Source organism: Mustela erminea, chromosome 9, assembly GCF_009829155.1.
Source record: "Mustela erminea isolate mMusErm1 chromosome 9, mMusErm1.Pri, whole genome shotgun sequence".
Classification (NCBI taxonomy): Eukaryota; Metazoa; Chordata; class Mammalia; order Carnivora; family Mustelidae; genus Mustela; species Mustela erminea.
In genome coordinates, this window is record NC_045622.1 from 63,792,869 (window position 1) to 63,811,006 (window position 18,138).

Here is an 18,138-nt window from a genome sequence, read left to right on the forward strand (position 1 = left end):
ACCAATGGCCAGTGATCTCATCAATCATGCCTATGCAACTGAAAACTCCATAAAAACCCAAAAGGGCAGGGTTCAGAGAAGTTCCAGGTTGGTGAATCAGAATGCTGCCACATGCCACTGTGCAAGGCCTAAGCTCCCCAGGACAAAAAAATCCTTTCTTTGAGACCTTGCCCTATATATCTCTTCATCTGGCTGTTGATTTGTACCCATTAATATCCTTTGTAATAAACTGGTAATCTAGTGAGTAAATGGGTTTTCGGAGTTCTGTGAACCCCTCTAGGAAATTCATGAACCCAAGGAGGGGGTCAAGGGAACCTCTGATGTTTAGCCAGTCTGTCAAAAGCACAGGAAACAACCTGGGCTTGGGGCTGGCATCTGAGACAAAGGGCAGTCTGCGGGACTGAGACAGTCTCAGAATAGAGTTGAATTGTAGGGCACCCAACTGGTGTCAGAGAATTGTCTAGTGGTTCGGGGAGCACTCTCACACACCCCACCACATTGGAATTGGGGTGCAGAGCTCTTTACATTGAACTTGGACAGACCTTCATTATCACCTTAAACAAGAGGGTAAAACAGAAAAGATACCACACGACTTCTGTGGCTAGGTCATTAAAATGTCATGTATTTTTGCCTACTTCTCTTGAGATGCTCACTCTTGGAACCTGGACATCATGCTATAAAAGTATGTAACCAAACACAGAGGCCACATGTAGGTGGTCCCCAGCTGATGTCCGAGCTGACTGCCAGCATCAACAGACACGTAAGTAACAAGTCTTCAGATGACTCTAGCCCCTAGCCACTGAGTCACCAGTGTTGCAAGGAATAGAGACAAGCTTTCCCTAATGAGCCCTACCCAAACTGCAATTCATGAGCAAAATAAGTGACTGTTAAGGTTTTAAGCCACTAAATTTAGGGCTGTTTGTTACGCAGCAATAAATAACCAGGCAAATTTTACTGATGTCACTGTTGGATTCTAGGAAGCATCTCAGGTAACAAGGGGCTAAGGCCACAGGTCCTGCAGAGAGGTGGCCTGCCACATCAGGACAGGCTCTGCAGCACCATCTTTTACCCACAGCCATCACTCTCAGGAGAGTTTCCCTATCTGCGAGCTCTTACCCTCTTCCTGAACGCTAAGACAGTGAGCCCAGATCAGTGTCCACTTTAGCAGTGGGACCCCAAAAACCTGCACATATGAGTTGAAATTATGGTTCCACAGTCAATTAGCTATGTGGGTTTTAGCTTCCTCGTATGTAACATCAAGTAACTAGATGAATTCCAAGACCCCTCCAACTCTAACATTCCAAAAGAGTATGTGCTGGGCCTCCAAAGAGTTCCAACAGAGTAGGGGAAATAAGACCCCCATGAAATGCACCCTAGGAGGTACTGTATAAGAAGTGCCATCTGGACGCTCCAAACAAGGGTTCTAAGAGTGAATACAGAGGGAAGGGAAATCCTTCTTCGCTGGGTGGTTAAGAAAAGCACTTTGAACAAAGTAACTCTTGCAGCTAAACTTGCAGAAAGGTAAGGTTTGCAGTAGACAACAGTGAAGGATAAGAGTAGAAAGAAAGACCTGGGCTTTTTATGAAAGCCAGGCCAAGTTTGACCATATCATACTTGACAACAGTTTTTGAGCAGGAAGATCCCAGGAATGTTTAGAGGGAGGTGAACAGAGTGGTGTAGTAAAACAACAAAAGGACCAAGACAGTTAGACTTAAGTTCTCTCTCCCTTTAGCTTTGTGTTTGGAGGGAGTGCCTCTCCTTGTCCAGGTCTCAGCTTCCCAATCTGTAAAACAAGTGGGTTCAACTGAATGAGCTCTAAGGTTCCTTTCAGTTCTGCCTTTCTAAGAGCCTTGGGACTGAATGGAAAGGGAGCCTGAAGTTGGTAAGACCTATGAGAGAGGTGCTATGAGGACTCAAATAGCACAGCAGGCTATGCTACAAAAAGCTCTTCTCCCAGACATCTAATCAACTGGCCAATAAATAGTTATCATCTTCTACATACCAGGCATTGGCATTGTTCCAGGCTCAAAGGAGAAGAAAAGAAGTCAACCAAAGTCCATGACCCCAAGAAGTCTACACTTTCACAGGCACCCAGGTTTCTCACACCTACATCCAGAAGCAATATTCCCAAACAGAATACTGATAGCCTATACCTCCATGGGGCAGTGACCTGGATGCTGGAGTTTCACAGTGAAGAAGCTTATCAAGGAAATCAGCAGGCATGATGAGCCTTCTGAGAAGTGCCCCTACAGCCTGCCAGGCCTTATAGCACAAGTAAAATCTCCTGAGAGCAACACGTAGCAAAGTTCACCCCATTTAGGTGGCTGAATTAGCTTTAAACATAATAATTCCTTATTTGCAAGTCACCACACTGCTTCTATTCTCCCTCTAGGTCATCCACACCAAAATCATAACGCCTAGCCTCTGAAATCCAGGGGAGCTTGGAGAATCCCACCTCCCACTCCCAAAACTGAATGCAACCAAATTTTTTGAGCTGGGGTGCAAACCCTATGTAGGGAGGGTATATCTGGCAGCTGAGGGTGAAGAAACATGCCCATGCTGCCTCGTTAACAAAGAGAAAGGGAAACCTGCTCCAAGAGACCAAAACCCAGCAAGGAACAGAACTTCAGTGGTCAAATGAAAAGGCTTATATTTCCTCCTCCTACCTACCCTGACAATCAAAACTGGGCTATTAAACTATGGAAAGAACCTAGGTGTCCATCAACAGATGAACGGATAAAGAAGATACAGTATATATATATACAATGGAATACTATGCAACCATCAAAAGAAATGAAATCTTGCCATTTGCGACAACGTGGATGGAACTAGAGGGTATTATGCTTAGCAAAATAAGTCAATTGGAGAAAGATAACTGTCATATGATCTCCCTGATATGAGGAAGTAGAGATGTAATGTGGGGGGTTTGGGGGTTAGGAAAAGAATAAATGAAACAAGATGGGATCGGGAGGGAGACAAACCATAAGACTCTTAATTTCACAAAACAAACTAAGGGTTTCCAGAGGTAGGAGGGTAGGGAGAGGGTGGTTGGGTTATGGACGTTGGGGAGGGTACATGCTATGGTGAGTGCTGTGAAGTGTGTAAACCTGGCGATTCACAGCCTGGACACCCAGAGCGTAACTAGCCCTACCCCAACCAAAGCGCAGCATCCTCCTCACAGCTACCCATTCTAGAGGCTGAGGTCCCCAAAGCCAAATTTATCCCCCTTAGCTTCAGCAGAGGGGGTTAGGAAAGGTACATGGCTTTAATAAAAGAGTCCGGAGGTCATTCTAGGTCATTAGCATCCAGCCTTGAACCAAACTTGAGAAGCCCCGGTGTGAGCTGTATGTCAATCTCCCAGCTCTGGAAGCTTTTATCCCATCATAGGAACGAAGCTAACATTTATTGAGAAGCTTTATGCCAGAAACTATGCTAGACACTGACATATATTATCTCATTTAATCCTCACAGCAACTCTGTGAGGTACATACTAGTATTATTATTTCATAGATGAGTATCCAAAATTTTGGAGGGCATAAGAAAATATCCTGAGATCTCACTATCTGGGGAGTAGTTAGAGCTTGGACTTGAAGCCAACTGTATATGATTTCAAAATCTGTGTTTTTTCTATCTAGAATTTTACATTCCACTTTATAAAGAAGAAGACCAAACCAAGAAAGTGAATTATAGCTTACACTGACTAAAATTCCCCAAGCTTCATTGTTTACAGTCCAGCCTAAATTCCTGTAGAACCTAGACTTCTGCTTGCAACTTGTGCTAACATGCATATCTGTCTCCCCACCCCGATCCCCAGTGTGGTCAACATCCCTCATTACAGTGTAGCCTAGCTCAGGCACAGGCCCCAAGCTCTCCTCATCTTAAGGAAAAGGATATAGCTGGGAGAATGTCAGCTGCTTCTTTCTGGCTCAGTTCCTGGAGCTCTAGGCTCCTCCAACAGTACAAATTAAAGTCTGTAAAGTACGGGTCCCTTTGCTCTCTCCTATGGACACTTATACAACTGGAAAATAGCATAGATATTAGAGATGGCTTTTGCTTCATAGTCAGCACAACTTGGGCCCAGGTCATTCACCTGGACAAGTGTCAGAGTCATGACAATAAGCATTTATATTTTGGACCCAAGACATTTGGCTGCCCCTTGATGCCACCCTCCAGTGAACCCCATTCTCCCAAGAGTGCTCCCCTACTCACCTGCTCAGAGTCCCCCGAGGGGCCTTAGTGCCTCCAGCTCCGTGGGTGATGCTGGAATTCTTGTTGGCAGTCATGGTCATTTCTGCTCTCTGCAAACCCAGAGCCCTGCAAAGAAGACAAGCCCTATTAGCCGAGTTTCCGCAGGCAGCCGAAAGTACCTCAAACATTTCCAGATGACCTCCAAAACTGCTAAGAGGGTTTCTGTGGCGGGTGGCAGGAACCACTTTCCCACATAGATTTAATTCCATGTGTTACAGCTTAAGAGCCTCAAGGGATCCCTCATCTGGTCTAGGCAATGAGTCTGTGAGCTAACACATAACTTATCACTTCACAGAAAATGACAAAACTCCATTTCCATCCTACCTCTTCTCATTTCTTAAAGATTCCCAAAATTCTAGCATGCCATAGAGCTTTGGCAAATTCATCCTATTTGCATACCTCCTGAATAACTATTTATTCAGTATTTTTTTTTGAACCAGCTTGAAACTAACTTGCTTGTCTTTAAGATTTAACCTTGTTCAATATAATTAACCATTTAGTCATTCAACAAATATTTACTGAGCACCTATGTCCTAGGCACCACCATCCAACAAAGAATGGAACAAAGTCTCTGCCCTCAGGGAGATCACATCACAGGAAAAACAAACAATAAGCCTGCGCATGTCATATGTGTGTGATACATCACTGTACCTTTATGTATAATATGTATGGTCATGATAAGTAGTATGAAGAAGAAAATGAAGCAAGGTAGAGGGACAGTGAAGATCTGTTATTTGAAATAGAAGGTTCAGGGAGGAATATTCTAACAGAGTAACATTTGAGCCAACACCATAAAATTATGAGCTGTATTTTTTCCAATATTCATTAAAATTAAACTAACATACATTATGGCATTTAAGTACTGACAAAGTGAAAAAGGTCCATTCATGTACCATACAGAGTTAACAAATATATCATTATTCTTTGGGGAACATTATTTTATGTTAAAATAATAAAAGAAGGAAAAAGGTTAAAACTTAAGAATACATCCAGATTGGAAATGAAGAAGTAGAATTATCTCTTATTTGCAGATGATAAACTCATGTACACAAAAAATCCAAAGGAATCCATTAAAAACTCTTAAACTAATATATAAAGTCAGGCAAGTTTGCAGGATACAGAGTAATATTTTAAAAATCAATTTTCCTTCCAACCACTGGCAATGAAAAATCTGAAAATGAAATCAAGAAAAACAATTCCATTAATAAGAAAAAAACCTTAATATTCCTAAGAGTACTTACAAAAATACTTGGGAATAAATTTAGCAAAAGAAATGTAAGCCTTGTATAGTGCAAACTATAAAACATCATTGAAAGAAATTAAAGAAGACAAAAATAAATAGACATCCCATGTTCATGGATCAGAAAATTCAAAATCGTTTGTTAAGATGGCAACATTCCCCAAATTGATTTACAAATTAACAGAATATCCATCAACTGCAGAAACTGACAAATTGGTCCTAAAATTTTATGGCAATCCAAGGGATCCAGAACAGCCGAAACAATCTTGAAAAAAAAGAATAAAGTTAGTAAACTCAGACTAATTCCAAAACATACTACAAAGCCACAGTAATCAAGACAGTGTATACAGACATAAGAATAGAAACAGAGATCAAGGGAATAAAACTGAGAGTCCAGAAATAAACCCAAACGTTCGTGGTCAATTGGTTTTCAACAAGAATGCCAAGACTATTCAATAGGGAAAGAAGTCTTTTCAACCAATGATGCTAGGACAACTGGATATTCATATGCAAAAAATAAAGTAGGACGCTTACCTTATACCATACAAAAAAATAAATACGTAAAAATGGATCTCTGACCTAAATGGAAGAGTAAAAAATTACAAAGCCAAAGCTTAGAAGAAAACAGAGGTAAATCTTTGTATCATGAGACTAGGCAATGGTTTCTTAGATCTGATAACAAAAGGACCAGCACCAAAAAAGGACATAAACTGCATTATATCAAAATTTAAAATGTTTGTGCTATAAAAATGCCACCAAGAAATTGAAAAGACACCCATAAATGGGGGGGAAATTATTTGCAAATCATATATCTGCTAAGGAGCTTGTATCCAGAATGTATAAAGAATTCTTTCAATTCAATAACAAAGACAAATAACCCAATTAAAAACTGGACTAAGGATTTGAATAGGCATTTCTCCAAAGATATAAAATCAGCCAGTCAGCTGACAAAACAATCACTAGTCATCAGGGAAACAGAAATCCAAACTACAATGAAGTAATATAACCTCAAACCCACCAGGATGGCTATAATGAAACAGACAGATAAAAACAAATGCTTGTAAGGCTGTGCAGATACTGGAACCTTCATTTATTGCTGGTGAGAATGTACAATGGTGCAGCCATTTTGGAAAACAGTTCGGTGTTCAGAAAAGTTGTACAGAGTAACCATATGACCTCGCATGATCCACTCCTATGTTTATATCCAAGAGAAATAAAAACACTGTGCCCACAAAATGCCTATATACAAATGTTCATAACAGCATTATTCATAATAGCCAAAGAGTAGAAACAATCTAAATGTCCATCAATGGATGAAAGCATAAAGGTATATCCATACAATGGAACATTATTCAGACATAAAAAGGAATGAGTAGTGATACACTATATAATATGCAAGAACCCTGGTGCCATTTTTACAAAATGTCCAGAACAGACAAATCTATAGAGACAAAAAGTAAATTAGTGGTTGCCTAGGTTGGGTTGAAAGTGGCAGAATAGGGAATGGCTACAATGAGTATGGGTTTCTTTTTGAGGTGAAAAAAAAAGTACTGGAATTAGATCATGGTGACGGTTGCACAGCTCTGTGAATAAACTAAAAACAACTGAAATGTGTGAATTTTATAATATGTGAATTACATCTCAATATAGCCATTAAAACCTAAGGGCAAAAATAATGTTTTAAGTGCGCTAGAGAGTGGATGTGAGAAAGAACACAACTGATACACCAAGCATTCCCAAAAATGAAGTGCATTGGGATGGGAAAGTTAAACAGATTTATTTACAGCCACTAAAAGACCTTATTCCTAGAGGCCATCTTACTTATTACCTTGGTATGAATAAGTGATTGGTCTCAGTGACAAGAAAACCAAACCTAAGCCTCACTTTTGTCCTTCACAAAGTAGAGAAAAGCTTTCTCTAGTTGTTGGGGAGGGGGGAATCTTTATAAACCTAAGTATACAGCATGTTAGTGATGATGACAATGATGATGACAATGATGATGATGACACTGAGGATAAGCAGAAGTCAAGCCTGCCACCAGAGCCTCTGGGCACACCGGCTCTCATGAGATCTTTATCTGCCCCAACCCAGTGCCAAGTGAAGTGCTTGGCATATGGCTGTGTGTGCAACAGAAGAAGGAGAAGAGAGGCAGCCTCTGGAAGCTTTCCCAGGCCGGCTCTCAGGGTCCTCAGGGAGCACAGTGCCCATGGTAACAATGGTCACAATAACCATCATAACCCATCAAAACAACACTAGACATGTTCTAGCAGCTCCAGGGCAAGTCCTCAGGGAAAGGGCAGAAGATCTGTGGAAAGACCAGAAACTGAAAGATATTAAAATAACATGATAAAAAATATATTCTTTCTTTCCCCGAATTTCCGATCTAAGGAGGGTGGGCCGACTGCTCAGAAATGCTTTCATGTAGTTGAATATGAGAACACAGAGCCAACTTAGTAAGAAGGAAAAATACAGATGACTCTGACATTTGTTTGGTCCAAGAAGAAAAAGCCTGGGAAGAGGTAACCAAGAGAGGAGAGGATCAAAATTTCTACGAGGCCCATGGCAAGGATTCTTGATCACACTTCTGCAAGAGCACAGCTGCTATTCTCAAAAAAAGTAGCCTTGAAGATCAGGCACGTTGGGCAGGCACCACCGAAAACCCCAGACAGGCCCATTCTGTCAGAAGAAAAGAGATGCCAACTTGCCATCCTTCCTCCCACCTCCTCTCTCTAGGCCAGGTCTGTGAGATCAGGGAATAATCTAGGGGCTTGAGAAACTAAGGACCAGGCTAACCCTTTACACCTGAAGCTCAGACTTGCACACTGTACATGGATGGCTTCCTGAAGGACACTGCTTCTTCCAGGGCGCTAAGAGCAACTCCAGGCTCTCAGCTAGGCTTTTTTTTTTTTTTTAAGATTTTATTTATTCACTTGACAGAGAGAGAGAGATCACAAGCAGGCAGAGAGGCAGGCAGAGAGAGGGGGAAGCAGGCTCACCGCCGAGCAGAGAGCCCGATGTGGGGCTCAATCCCAGGACCCTGAGACCATGACCCGAGCCAAAGGCAAAGGCTTAACCCACTGAGCCACCCAGGTGCCCCTCAGCTAGGCTTTCAGTCTGACATCTCAGTTAGCCTGGCTGCAGGGAGAGAAGATACTCCCAGTAGAGGAAATACCCATTGGGAATGGAGCAGAGAAGGGGGCTGAGAGGCTGTTTCGTTAGTTCTCAGGCCCTTTGATGCAAAGTCCAGGCAGAAACTGCATGTTTAGAAAATGAAATTGTTCAGTTAGCATCTACCACCAGTCATGAGTAGCTCAAAAACCCAACTCTGACAAATTATAGACAACCATCTGAAGAGTCAGGACTATCCAGAAAAAGGACTATAATAAGGTACTCCTAAAATTGTTCTACAAACTCTGCATTGAGACGAGACAAAGAAACCACCAACCCAGGTACTTGAGGTACAGCGGGAAGAACACCTGACTTGGGGTCAGATAACTAATTCCAACCCTGCCTCTACCAACTGGTAGTTAAATGACACTGCACAAGTGAGTTTCAAAGACTCAACTTTCTCACCCTAAGAGCAATAATAATAATATGACCTACCTCATGTGATTGCCTGGCACAGAAGCTTAATAAATGGTTTTTCTTCCAGGTCATGCTGCTCGAGGTATTTGGAAAACAACCAGTCCATTCCCGGCCTTAAGTCATCTTTAAACTCCCTGTTACTACTGTCATTCAATCCATTTGCTTATGCAAGCACTGTGCAAAGGCACAAGGATATAAAAACATTCAGACACAGTCTCTGCCCTCGGAGGATATAACTATAAAGGGAGAAGAGTCAGGTAAAACCTGGACCCCGGGAATGCCTCATAGGGAGGTGACATTTGAAGTAGGCCTTAACCTATTTGTTACCTATGTTAGAGGACCTCGGGAAAGGTAAAGGTACATTTATTAAGACATGTTCCTAAATTCTTTCTGTAACAGCTAAAGTTATAAGCACTTCACATGTATTAAATCACTTCATCCTAGGAACAACCCTAAGAAGTAGATACTATTATTATTTACATGTTACCAAGGAAATCAAGGTACAGAGCACTTAAACAGCTTGCCTTGAGTCACTAGGCTAGAAAGTGGCCCAGCAGGAATTTGAGCCAGGTAGCCTGCACCAGTGCCCCAGCTTGGAGCCAGGACTCTGTATTACCTCTAATCATCTTCTAATTCAGCTCTCACTACTCTCCAGGACAAGTTTTCTAATCAGGAAATTTAGGTTCAGAGAGTTTGAATGGCCCAAGATCACTCACCTAGTGAACGAACAGGGCAGGAATGTGGGCACAGCTCTGTCTGACTCCACTATCTACTCACCCTCCTTCACATCAAAGGGTCACTTATTAAAAATACAGTCCCAGGCCCCACCTCTACCTCCTGAATGGAAATCTATAGGAATAGGGCCTAGGAATTTGCATTTTAAGCGAGTTTATATACCTGTAAGGGTGAAAGCTTGTGTCCTACTGCTTTCTGAGGACTTGGAAAGGTACAAAGGTGACTACTGACCATCTTCCTAAGGTTTCCCAGCTGCAAGCGAATAAAAGATGGATATTCATTTAGTCCCTTATCCTCCTCCCACCCCTCAGCGTCTTCCACCCTGCACAGGAACCACCGACCTTCAACGACAGAGAGCAGGTCCAACATGAGGTCCGGTGAAAGCATTATCAATGTCTCCTCTAAACAGTTCCTCAATTTTCTGGTGCTCAATGCTCCTGTATCTCAGAGCAACTCTTCCTGCCACCCGCCTCTGGTAGCTAACATCTGCCTTCTGCACTTTTTCCTCACTTTCGACTCCTAGGAGAAAGAGTTTATACCTGAAGACATTGCTGATGTTTTATAAGAGCAAAAATAGGTCTCATCCGGCCTTCCCTTTATTTTTAAGAAATTTGAATTAATTACCAAACATTTTAAAAAGTGGGTAGATACAAATAAAATACAAATAAAAAGTCAGACTGGCCTTTCTCTTGAAAAATTAGAAAATCTGATGTCACTGTCTGCATTTCTGCGTGGCCACAGCTGACTAGACTGAGTAAAAGGGGCCCATTTAGATGCAGCAAGCTCTCTCCAACTTATGGCTGTCCCTCCCCACCCGGTGCCTGCCACTGGCCAGCTGACTCTCCATCAGCAGGTGAGTGCTGTAGCCCTAGATTAAGTCCCAGCAGGTGAGGGTTAAGAGGTACTGTACCAGGAACATGCTTCCAGTGGAGCAGCTACACCAAGTCTCTGGAGAGCTGGGCCTACGTAGTGCAGGGACGAGGAGGCTATTTCAGTGCAGCGCGCACCACCTCTGAGCCATTTGAACCCCCCCTTCCCTTCTATTCTCCTCACTGCCACTGGAGGAAAGACCTCTGGAAGGCTCCTAGCTTTAGCCTGGGCCAGCCTTCATCTTACAACTCTCTCTCTCCCACTCCTTCTCCCTATAATCCAATCCCATGACCATAAATGCTCTCCCGAAGGTCCAGAAAGAGATCCACCAGGTCAGGCTCTGAAGGGCACGCCTTCCGAGGGATGCCCAACCTCTAAGAATAAACCTTCCTACCCTAGACAAAAAAAAAAAAAAAAAAAAAAAGTTCCCTCTTGTTTAGGTGATACTTCTAAAGGTCTGTGAGAGACTTTCCCATGGGCCTAACTGTGGACGTGACAAGACATCTTGGCCCTGAAGGAGGAGACATTTGAACCAGCATTTGGTGATGAGAAACAGCAGCACTTGGATGGAAGAGTCCCATTCTGCTGGAGTTAAAGTTGCCCTGTAGAGGAAACACAGACCCTGCCAAGCACTCCACTTTACTGGTCCAGGTAAGAAGTCAAGATATCCGACAAAGGAAACCTCTAAACCATATCCGAGAATTTCTGCTAACTGCATTTCACTAATTTCTTAAGCAATCTCCCCTGTGGAAGTGGCAGCCTGGAGGGAAGGAAGAGGTGGGAAAGGGAACAGAGCTCTATGTGTGCACTGAGACCCTAGAGAACGCACAGCTCCATACAGTTGTGGTCTCACCATGGTGAGGTCAGCACACCCCCCCACCCCCCCGCCCAGGGAACACCTGCTCAAACCCTCCTTCCCCTCTTACTGACTCCCTCCTGCAACCTTTCATCATTGCAGGTCCTTGGCCAAGAAAAGGAATAGACAGACCAGCAGCTCCCCCAGAGGAGGGCTTAGGTCTTTAATTTCCCCCCTTCAAAAGTCCCAGCAAGCAACACTGGCACTACCACCTTCCAGGAGGGTCATCACTAGAATGAGTTCCTTTTAACCACCCAACGTGGTTTAACCACTCAAACCAGAGTTCTCAAACGTGTGAGTGTTTGAGTCTTCCCTTCTCTCTAGCAGATGTTCTGGCCTTGGGCTAAGGTGGCAAGGGCTGTGTCTCCCTTTCCTGGCTCTGCCTGGACTAACAGCTCATGGGCTCAGCCTCTGCTGTTTGGGATTCCTAGGATGTTCAGCCACACCGCTCTCCTGCCATGCTGGCCCCCTCTGTCCCCACCTGGCTGAGAAAGCTAGAGGGCAGCTTTAGCTAGCTCTTCCCTAGGTCCTCAACTTAATGTTAACTGACTTTTTAACTGATGACAAAAGAGGATCCCTAAAGAGTTGAAAGCAACGGTGATAAGGGGTCCTAGAAATTCCATACTGGCCGTATCCTTTAAAGGGCACTCCTTCTCTTCCCAAAGTCACAGCTGCTATAAAACTGTGAAAAGGGAGTTTTCCAACCTGGCTGCCACCCAGTCGGACTGTCAATGGCGGGCCTTGTCCTCCTTCCATCCCTCAGCTGATGGTGTCCACCTTGGGGCTTTCAGTCAATCCTCTCACAACGGTCACTATTACCTTCTGGAACGGGGCTGCAGTCACAGGTTCTCATCCAACATACCCACAAGAAGAGGCTGTTCCTGGGAAACCTGCTCTCATCTCGTTCAAATGGGTTTCTCCTCCTTCACCCCCCTTCTCCGCCCCTCCACTCCCAATTCGTTTCTCACTGCTCATCTGCGCACAACCTATCTTCGGCTCTGCTGTGCCTAAAAGCAAGGGTTTCCAAGGGAAAGGGGACAAAGTGGGCTCGGAGGCTGGCTGGGTGGGCAATAGAAGCTTTAGAACGGGAGCCAGGAAGGATTTTCTCCACTCTATCCCATGCTTCCCTCCAAAATGCCAGACCCTGTTTCTCTGTTACTATTTCTACATACCTTATACCTTGGAGCTTCCCCATTCCAGCCCCAGGTTCTGGGTTTGTAGGTCCAAAAAGCCCTTCAAGCAAAAATGTCAAGGGGATTATGAGCCTGGTCAAGTGGAAAGGAACTGAGATCTGGTTTGTTTTTACAGGTCCCTTATGAGACTGAAATCCTCTCAACCAGCTGCGGGAAAAGATGTTTTTTTTTTTTTTTCCCTGTTGTTGTTGAATAATAATCAGAAAAAAATTAAGCTCTTTCCATCTCTTCACTGTCCATTTATCACTCCCACATCCTCTTTCCCAACCCTCCTCTTCAAAGAGGCCTATAAGTTTGGGTTTTCAACCTCAACCATTTTGTCCTTTTTCCTGCCAGATGGTCCTTCTCCACTTCAGTACAGATTGTGTGGAGGCTGAAAGCTGGGTTTAAATGTTTCCTGAAAGCCTGAAAAGGGGTGAGGGCTTGTGAGGCAATTCCAGGCCAAAGGAAATCTGGTGGCTTCCAAGATAGTTTTAAAAACCCAGACACAGTCTGCAAACTCAGCCTCTCAGCAAGCAGCTGAACCCAACTCTGCCAGGACAACGGAGCCTACTCTGTCCAATGACTTGGCAAATGTGGAAAAAGAAAGTAGAACAGAGCCTTGCCCCACAAGGAGCCCAGCTCCTGGGGGCTAACCACTGCCCTCTTTCACTTTGGTGAGAGGAACCTATGGGTCCATCATCATGATGCTGACTCAAAGGCTGCACCCCTACCTCATACCAGCGCCTTCCCTCCAGCCAGCCACAGCAGACTAGTTGCCATTTCCTGCACACCATTGGTTTTGTTCAACCAATTCCTTCTGTCTTGATGTCCTCCTCCCCCATTCTTTCTTAAATATTTGGTTCAAATGTCAACTTTCTGAAGCCTTTCCAGATCCTGAATCTTGACCACCTTCTCACCCCTCCCACGTTCTCCAATCTAGCTGAACTCAACCTGACTGATGGCAAGATGCCTCCCTGCTCTGAAAAATACACCATCCACAGGCCAACTTTCTCAGAAGGCAACTAGGAAATAGTAAGGGCCAAAGGGACTGGGCAAGTCTCAATATTGCCATTCTCCTATCTGTAGCATGGGGAGAAGACCCCACCTCTATAAAGAGAATATGGAGACCAACTAGAGGCCATCTACAAAAAACAGAGGGTACTCAGAACCAAGAGGAACACATCTGAGGTCTCTAGGCAATGGTTTTCCATTTCCCCCAACTCTCAGCCTTCAAATTTTTTCCTTGTCCTTATTCTTCTAGCTGATTTTGCTTCCTGTTTCACTCAGAAAATGGAAACTAACACAATACACCCTCGATAAACTACCACTGGCGTTAGTGCAGATATTGTCACTTCTCTGCTGAAAACCTTGAAAGGGCTCCCAATCACTCCAAGTAAAAGCCAAAGTCTTTACAATGACTCACAAGGCCCTGATCAGCTGAGGCCCCATGATTCCTTTGACCTAACTTCAACTACTCTTCCCCTTACTCTTTCCAACCATTCCCACTGTCCCCTTATTACTTCCTCATATGAGGCACAGTGCTACCTCAGGGCCTTCATACCTGCCATGCCCTATAACTAGGGCAGACCCCTGAGAAAGCCTGCTCCCTCTTCCTCCAGGACTTTGGTCAGATGCCACCTTCTTAGTGAGGACTTCCCTGACCACATTGTAAAAAATTAATATTAACAAAATTCTTACCAAAGAATCCTTCCTCGGGACGCCTGGGTGGCTCAGTTGGTTGAGCAGCTGCCTTCGGCTCAGGTCATGATCCCAGCGTCCTGGGATCGAGTCCCACATCGGGCTCCTTGCTTGGCAGGGAGTCTGCTTCTCCCTCTGCCTCTGCCTGCCATTCTGTCTGCCTGTGTTCACGCTCTCTCTCTCTCTCTGAAAAAAAAAAAAAAAAAAAAAAAAAAAAAAAAGCCTTCCTCAAGGCACCTGGCTAGCTCAGTCAGTAGAATGTGCAGCTCTTGATCTGGGGTTGTGAATTTGAGTCCAGGTGTGAAGATTACTTAAAAATAAAATTAAAAAAACAAAAACAAAAACAGGGCCAGCTGAGTGGCTCAGTGGGTTAAGCATCAGACTCTTGATTTCAGCTCAGGTCATGATCTCAGGGTCATGAGACTGAGCCCCACATGGAGCCCTCCATCAGGCTCCACACTCATGCAGGGAGTCTGCTTGAGATTCTTTCTCTCCCTCTCCTACTCCCCATTCCGCTCCAATGATCTCTTGCATGAGTGCTCTCTCTCTCTTTCTCAAATAAGTAAATAAATCTTAAAATAAAATTTTAAAAAAAACAGAAAAACAAAGTGCTGCCCCTCAGCACTCCTATTCCCCACTTTCTGCTCTATTTTTCTCCATGTCATTTATGGTCTACTTTTCTTTCCCACTCATTATGCTTATATAAGCTAAGGATTTGTGTGTGTGTGTGTGTGCGTTTTAAAGATTTTATTTATTTATTTGACAGACAAAGATCACAAGTAGGCAGAGAGGCAGACAGAGAGCAAGAGGAGGAAGCAGGTTCCCTGCTGAGCAGAGAGCCTGATGTGGGACTCGATCCCAGGACCCTGAGATCATGACCTGTGGGGTAAGGCAGAGGCTTACCCCACTGAGCCACCCAGGCGCCCGGGATTTTTGTGTTTTGTTCACAGCTGTATCATCAGTGGCTACACAACAGCTCCTCAGTAAATATTTTTTGAATGACAAAAGATTTGCCACCAGTTTAGAGTGACCCTCCCTGGGCAGGGTTAACAGCTTTGGGCTCTGTTATCCAGGCCCATCTTCCAACCCCACCAGCCTTCCCAGTTCAGTCTGACCTACCTGCAAAAATCATACCCACTCAGAAAACTCAAAAGGGGACAGTCTTCTGACTGGCCAAAAGATTCAGCCCAGGGGTGGCTTCAGCCCAAAAACTCACCTGAAATTGCTCTCTGCAAAGATTACAATGATTTCCCAATGGTAAAATGCAAGCGTCCTTTCTGTGGATCTTAAAGAATTACAGGACCTTCCTTTTCTGATGTCTACTGTTTTGAATACAACTCATCAGCCCTGTCTGAGGCACTGTAATGTAGTTAACTCTCAATCAGGAATATACTCGCTAAGGGATTCACAATCTGCCCACAAGATCTTTATGCTCATCAAAAGAGGAAACAGGTTGAGGAAGGATGGGAAATACTGTCAGAAAAGCAGAGCAAAGGACAGGTGTGGGCATCCAAGGCTTTCATTCATTTACTTCTTGGAACCCCTTGAGAACATCTTCCCAGCCAAGCCCCCATGCTACTGTGCTTTACTCTTGCCCCTGAGCAGCAAGCCATCCTGCCCCAGTTAGACTGAAAAGGATTTGGTACAATGTAACAAGAACTGTGAAAGTAGTATGAACAAAGAGCTCTGAGAGCAAGGAGAAAGACACCTAATCAGGTGGACAGAATGGATTTCAGGGAGGGCTTCCGGAGGAGACAGGGAGTGACACTGGGCTGAGTCTTGCAGGCCTTGGGAAAGATAAAGGCAGCAGAAGAGGAACACTGAAAGCAGAAGAAAAACCTCAAGCAAAAGCCAAGGAGACAGACGTTGGGAGTAGGCTGAGATTTCTTCAACAGGACTCAAAAAATGATAACTAAGGAAAAACACTGATAAATTCAGCTACATTAAATAAGAACTCTGTTCATTTTATGTTTGTTTAAGATTTTATTTATTTATTTGATAGAGAGACAGCAAGAGGGAACACAAGCAGAGGTGGGAGAGGGAGAAGCAGTCTTCCTAGTAGAGTAGAGAGCCTGATGTGGGGCTCGATCCCAGGACTCCAAGATCATGACCTGAGCCGAAGGCAGACACTTAAGGACTGAACCATCCGGGCACCCCAAGAACTCTGTTCATTTTTAAAATGCCACTTAGAGAGTAAGAAAGGGACCTACATAGTGGGTACACAGGTTACAGGGCTCAGCAGATCTGGGAACACTAGATATACAAAGTTATCAAGAAGAAACAGAGTCACTCTCATACTACAGATCTTGGCCAGATCTATAGGGTTGAATTTCCCTTTGGAGAACAGCCCTTTCTCAATTTTGGAAGGTAGTAGAAGAAAGTACACACATACTGTCAGGCTCTGCTGGTTCCATGCATGCATTTATCTCTTTTTTGTTGTTGTTGAAGATTTTATTTATTTATTTAACAGAGAGAGAGACAGAGCACAAGTTAGGGGAGGGTTGAGGGGAGAGGGAGAAGCAGGCTCCCTGCTGAGTAGGAAGCCTGACCCTTGGCTCAGTCCTAGGACCCTGAGATCAAGACCTGAGCCCAAGTCAGACACTTAACTGACTGAGCCACCCAGGCGCCCCATGCATTTGTCTCATTTAACCTAGCTGTCAGTATCTCTATTTTACGGATGAAGACTGAGGCTCAGGTTAAGAAATTTGCCCAGGGTTTCACAGAAAGTGGCAGACACCGGAGTCTAGAGAGTTTGGCACCGAGTTATATAATTGATACCAGAGCAGGTCTGTCCCTTGGTATTTGCCATCTCTTGTGGCAGGAAGCCATCCTCCATCCCAAATATACCCCTGCAGCCCAGCTTATCTGGATAGAGTTAGAAAAGGATATTAGCAGAGGTCCCACATATGGCCCCCCTCAAACTCTTGATGTTAAAACCTCATTTTTTCTTTAAGCCATTTAGTTCAGAGGACCTGGAATCAACACAAAATAAATATCAGAAATGCTCCTCTAGTGCTGCTCTTTAGACCTTTTCTCTTCATCATTCTTCCCCACCTAGAGATGGAGAGATGGAAGCTCTCACAAACACAGACCCTGGTCAAAGAAAGGCCTTCCCCCAAAAATGCAGTCACACTGGAGCAGAGACAGCAGGTATGGGGACTCTGTCCACCCATCTGTCCAATTTCTTTCAGAGTTATGATGAGGACAGAATTTGCCTCTTTTTCCTCCTTTAAACAAAGCAAGTGCTACTTATTGATCGCAGGTGTGTGGTTCTCAAACTGTGTGCTGTGGGACCCTAGAGCACTACAATGAACTCACGGGGTGCTGCAAAATATTTTAATTCTTTGAGGGGAACAGAGCAGTATTCAACATTTATTGGACACCCCTCAAGTTCACACTTTTAACATCAGATTGCACTACATTCTTTTCAGTGATGTCATTGCTTTGCGAAACTGGGTTGTCAGCAATCACAGTGACAAAAAGCAAGTACCCTATGCAAAGCAATATAGAACAGGAAATGAGGATGGCAATACTCACTGTAATTCCAAGATGTCCTTTTTCTTTTTTTTTACTATAGTAAAATGTTGCATTTCAAGTGTACAACATAGTGATTCTACAAGTTCCTACAGTATGCTATGTTCATTGCAAGCATAGCCTCCATCTGTCCCCGTACAAAGAAGGGAGATGTTGTATAGGGCCCAGTCCGTCCCATTAATTAGTAACTGTGATAA

The 18,138-nt window shown here is 44.0% G+C and overlaps 1 protein-coding gene across 6 annotated transcripts in view; it reads right to left on the minus strand.

Annotated features, from left to right (window-relative positions):
* The window catches only part of DENND2B (DENN domain containing 2B), a 148,818-nt gene that overhangs the window by 47,603 nt on the left and 83,077 nt on the right, over positions 1 to 18,138 (minus strand). For all 6 annotated transcript variants that reach the window (XM_032359633.1, XM_032359635.1, XM_032359634.1 and 3 more), the window contains one exon: positions 4,210 to 4,314. In XM_032359633.1, the coding sequence (XP_032215524.1) occupies positions 4,210 to 4,289 (80 nt within the window). In that variant the 5' untranslated portion in view covers positions 4,290 to 4,314. The remainder of the gene's footprint in view (positions 1 to 4,209; positions 4,315 to 18,138) is intronic.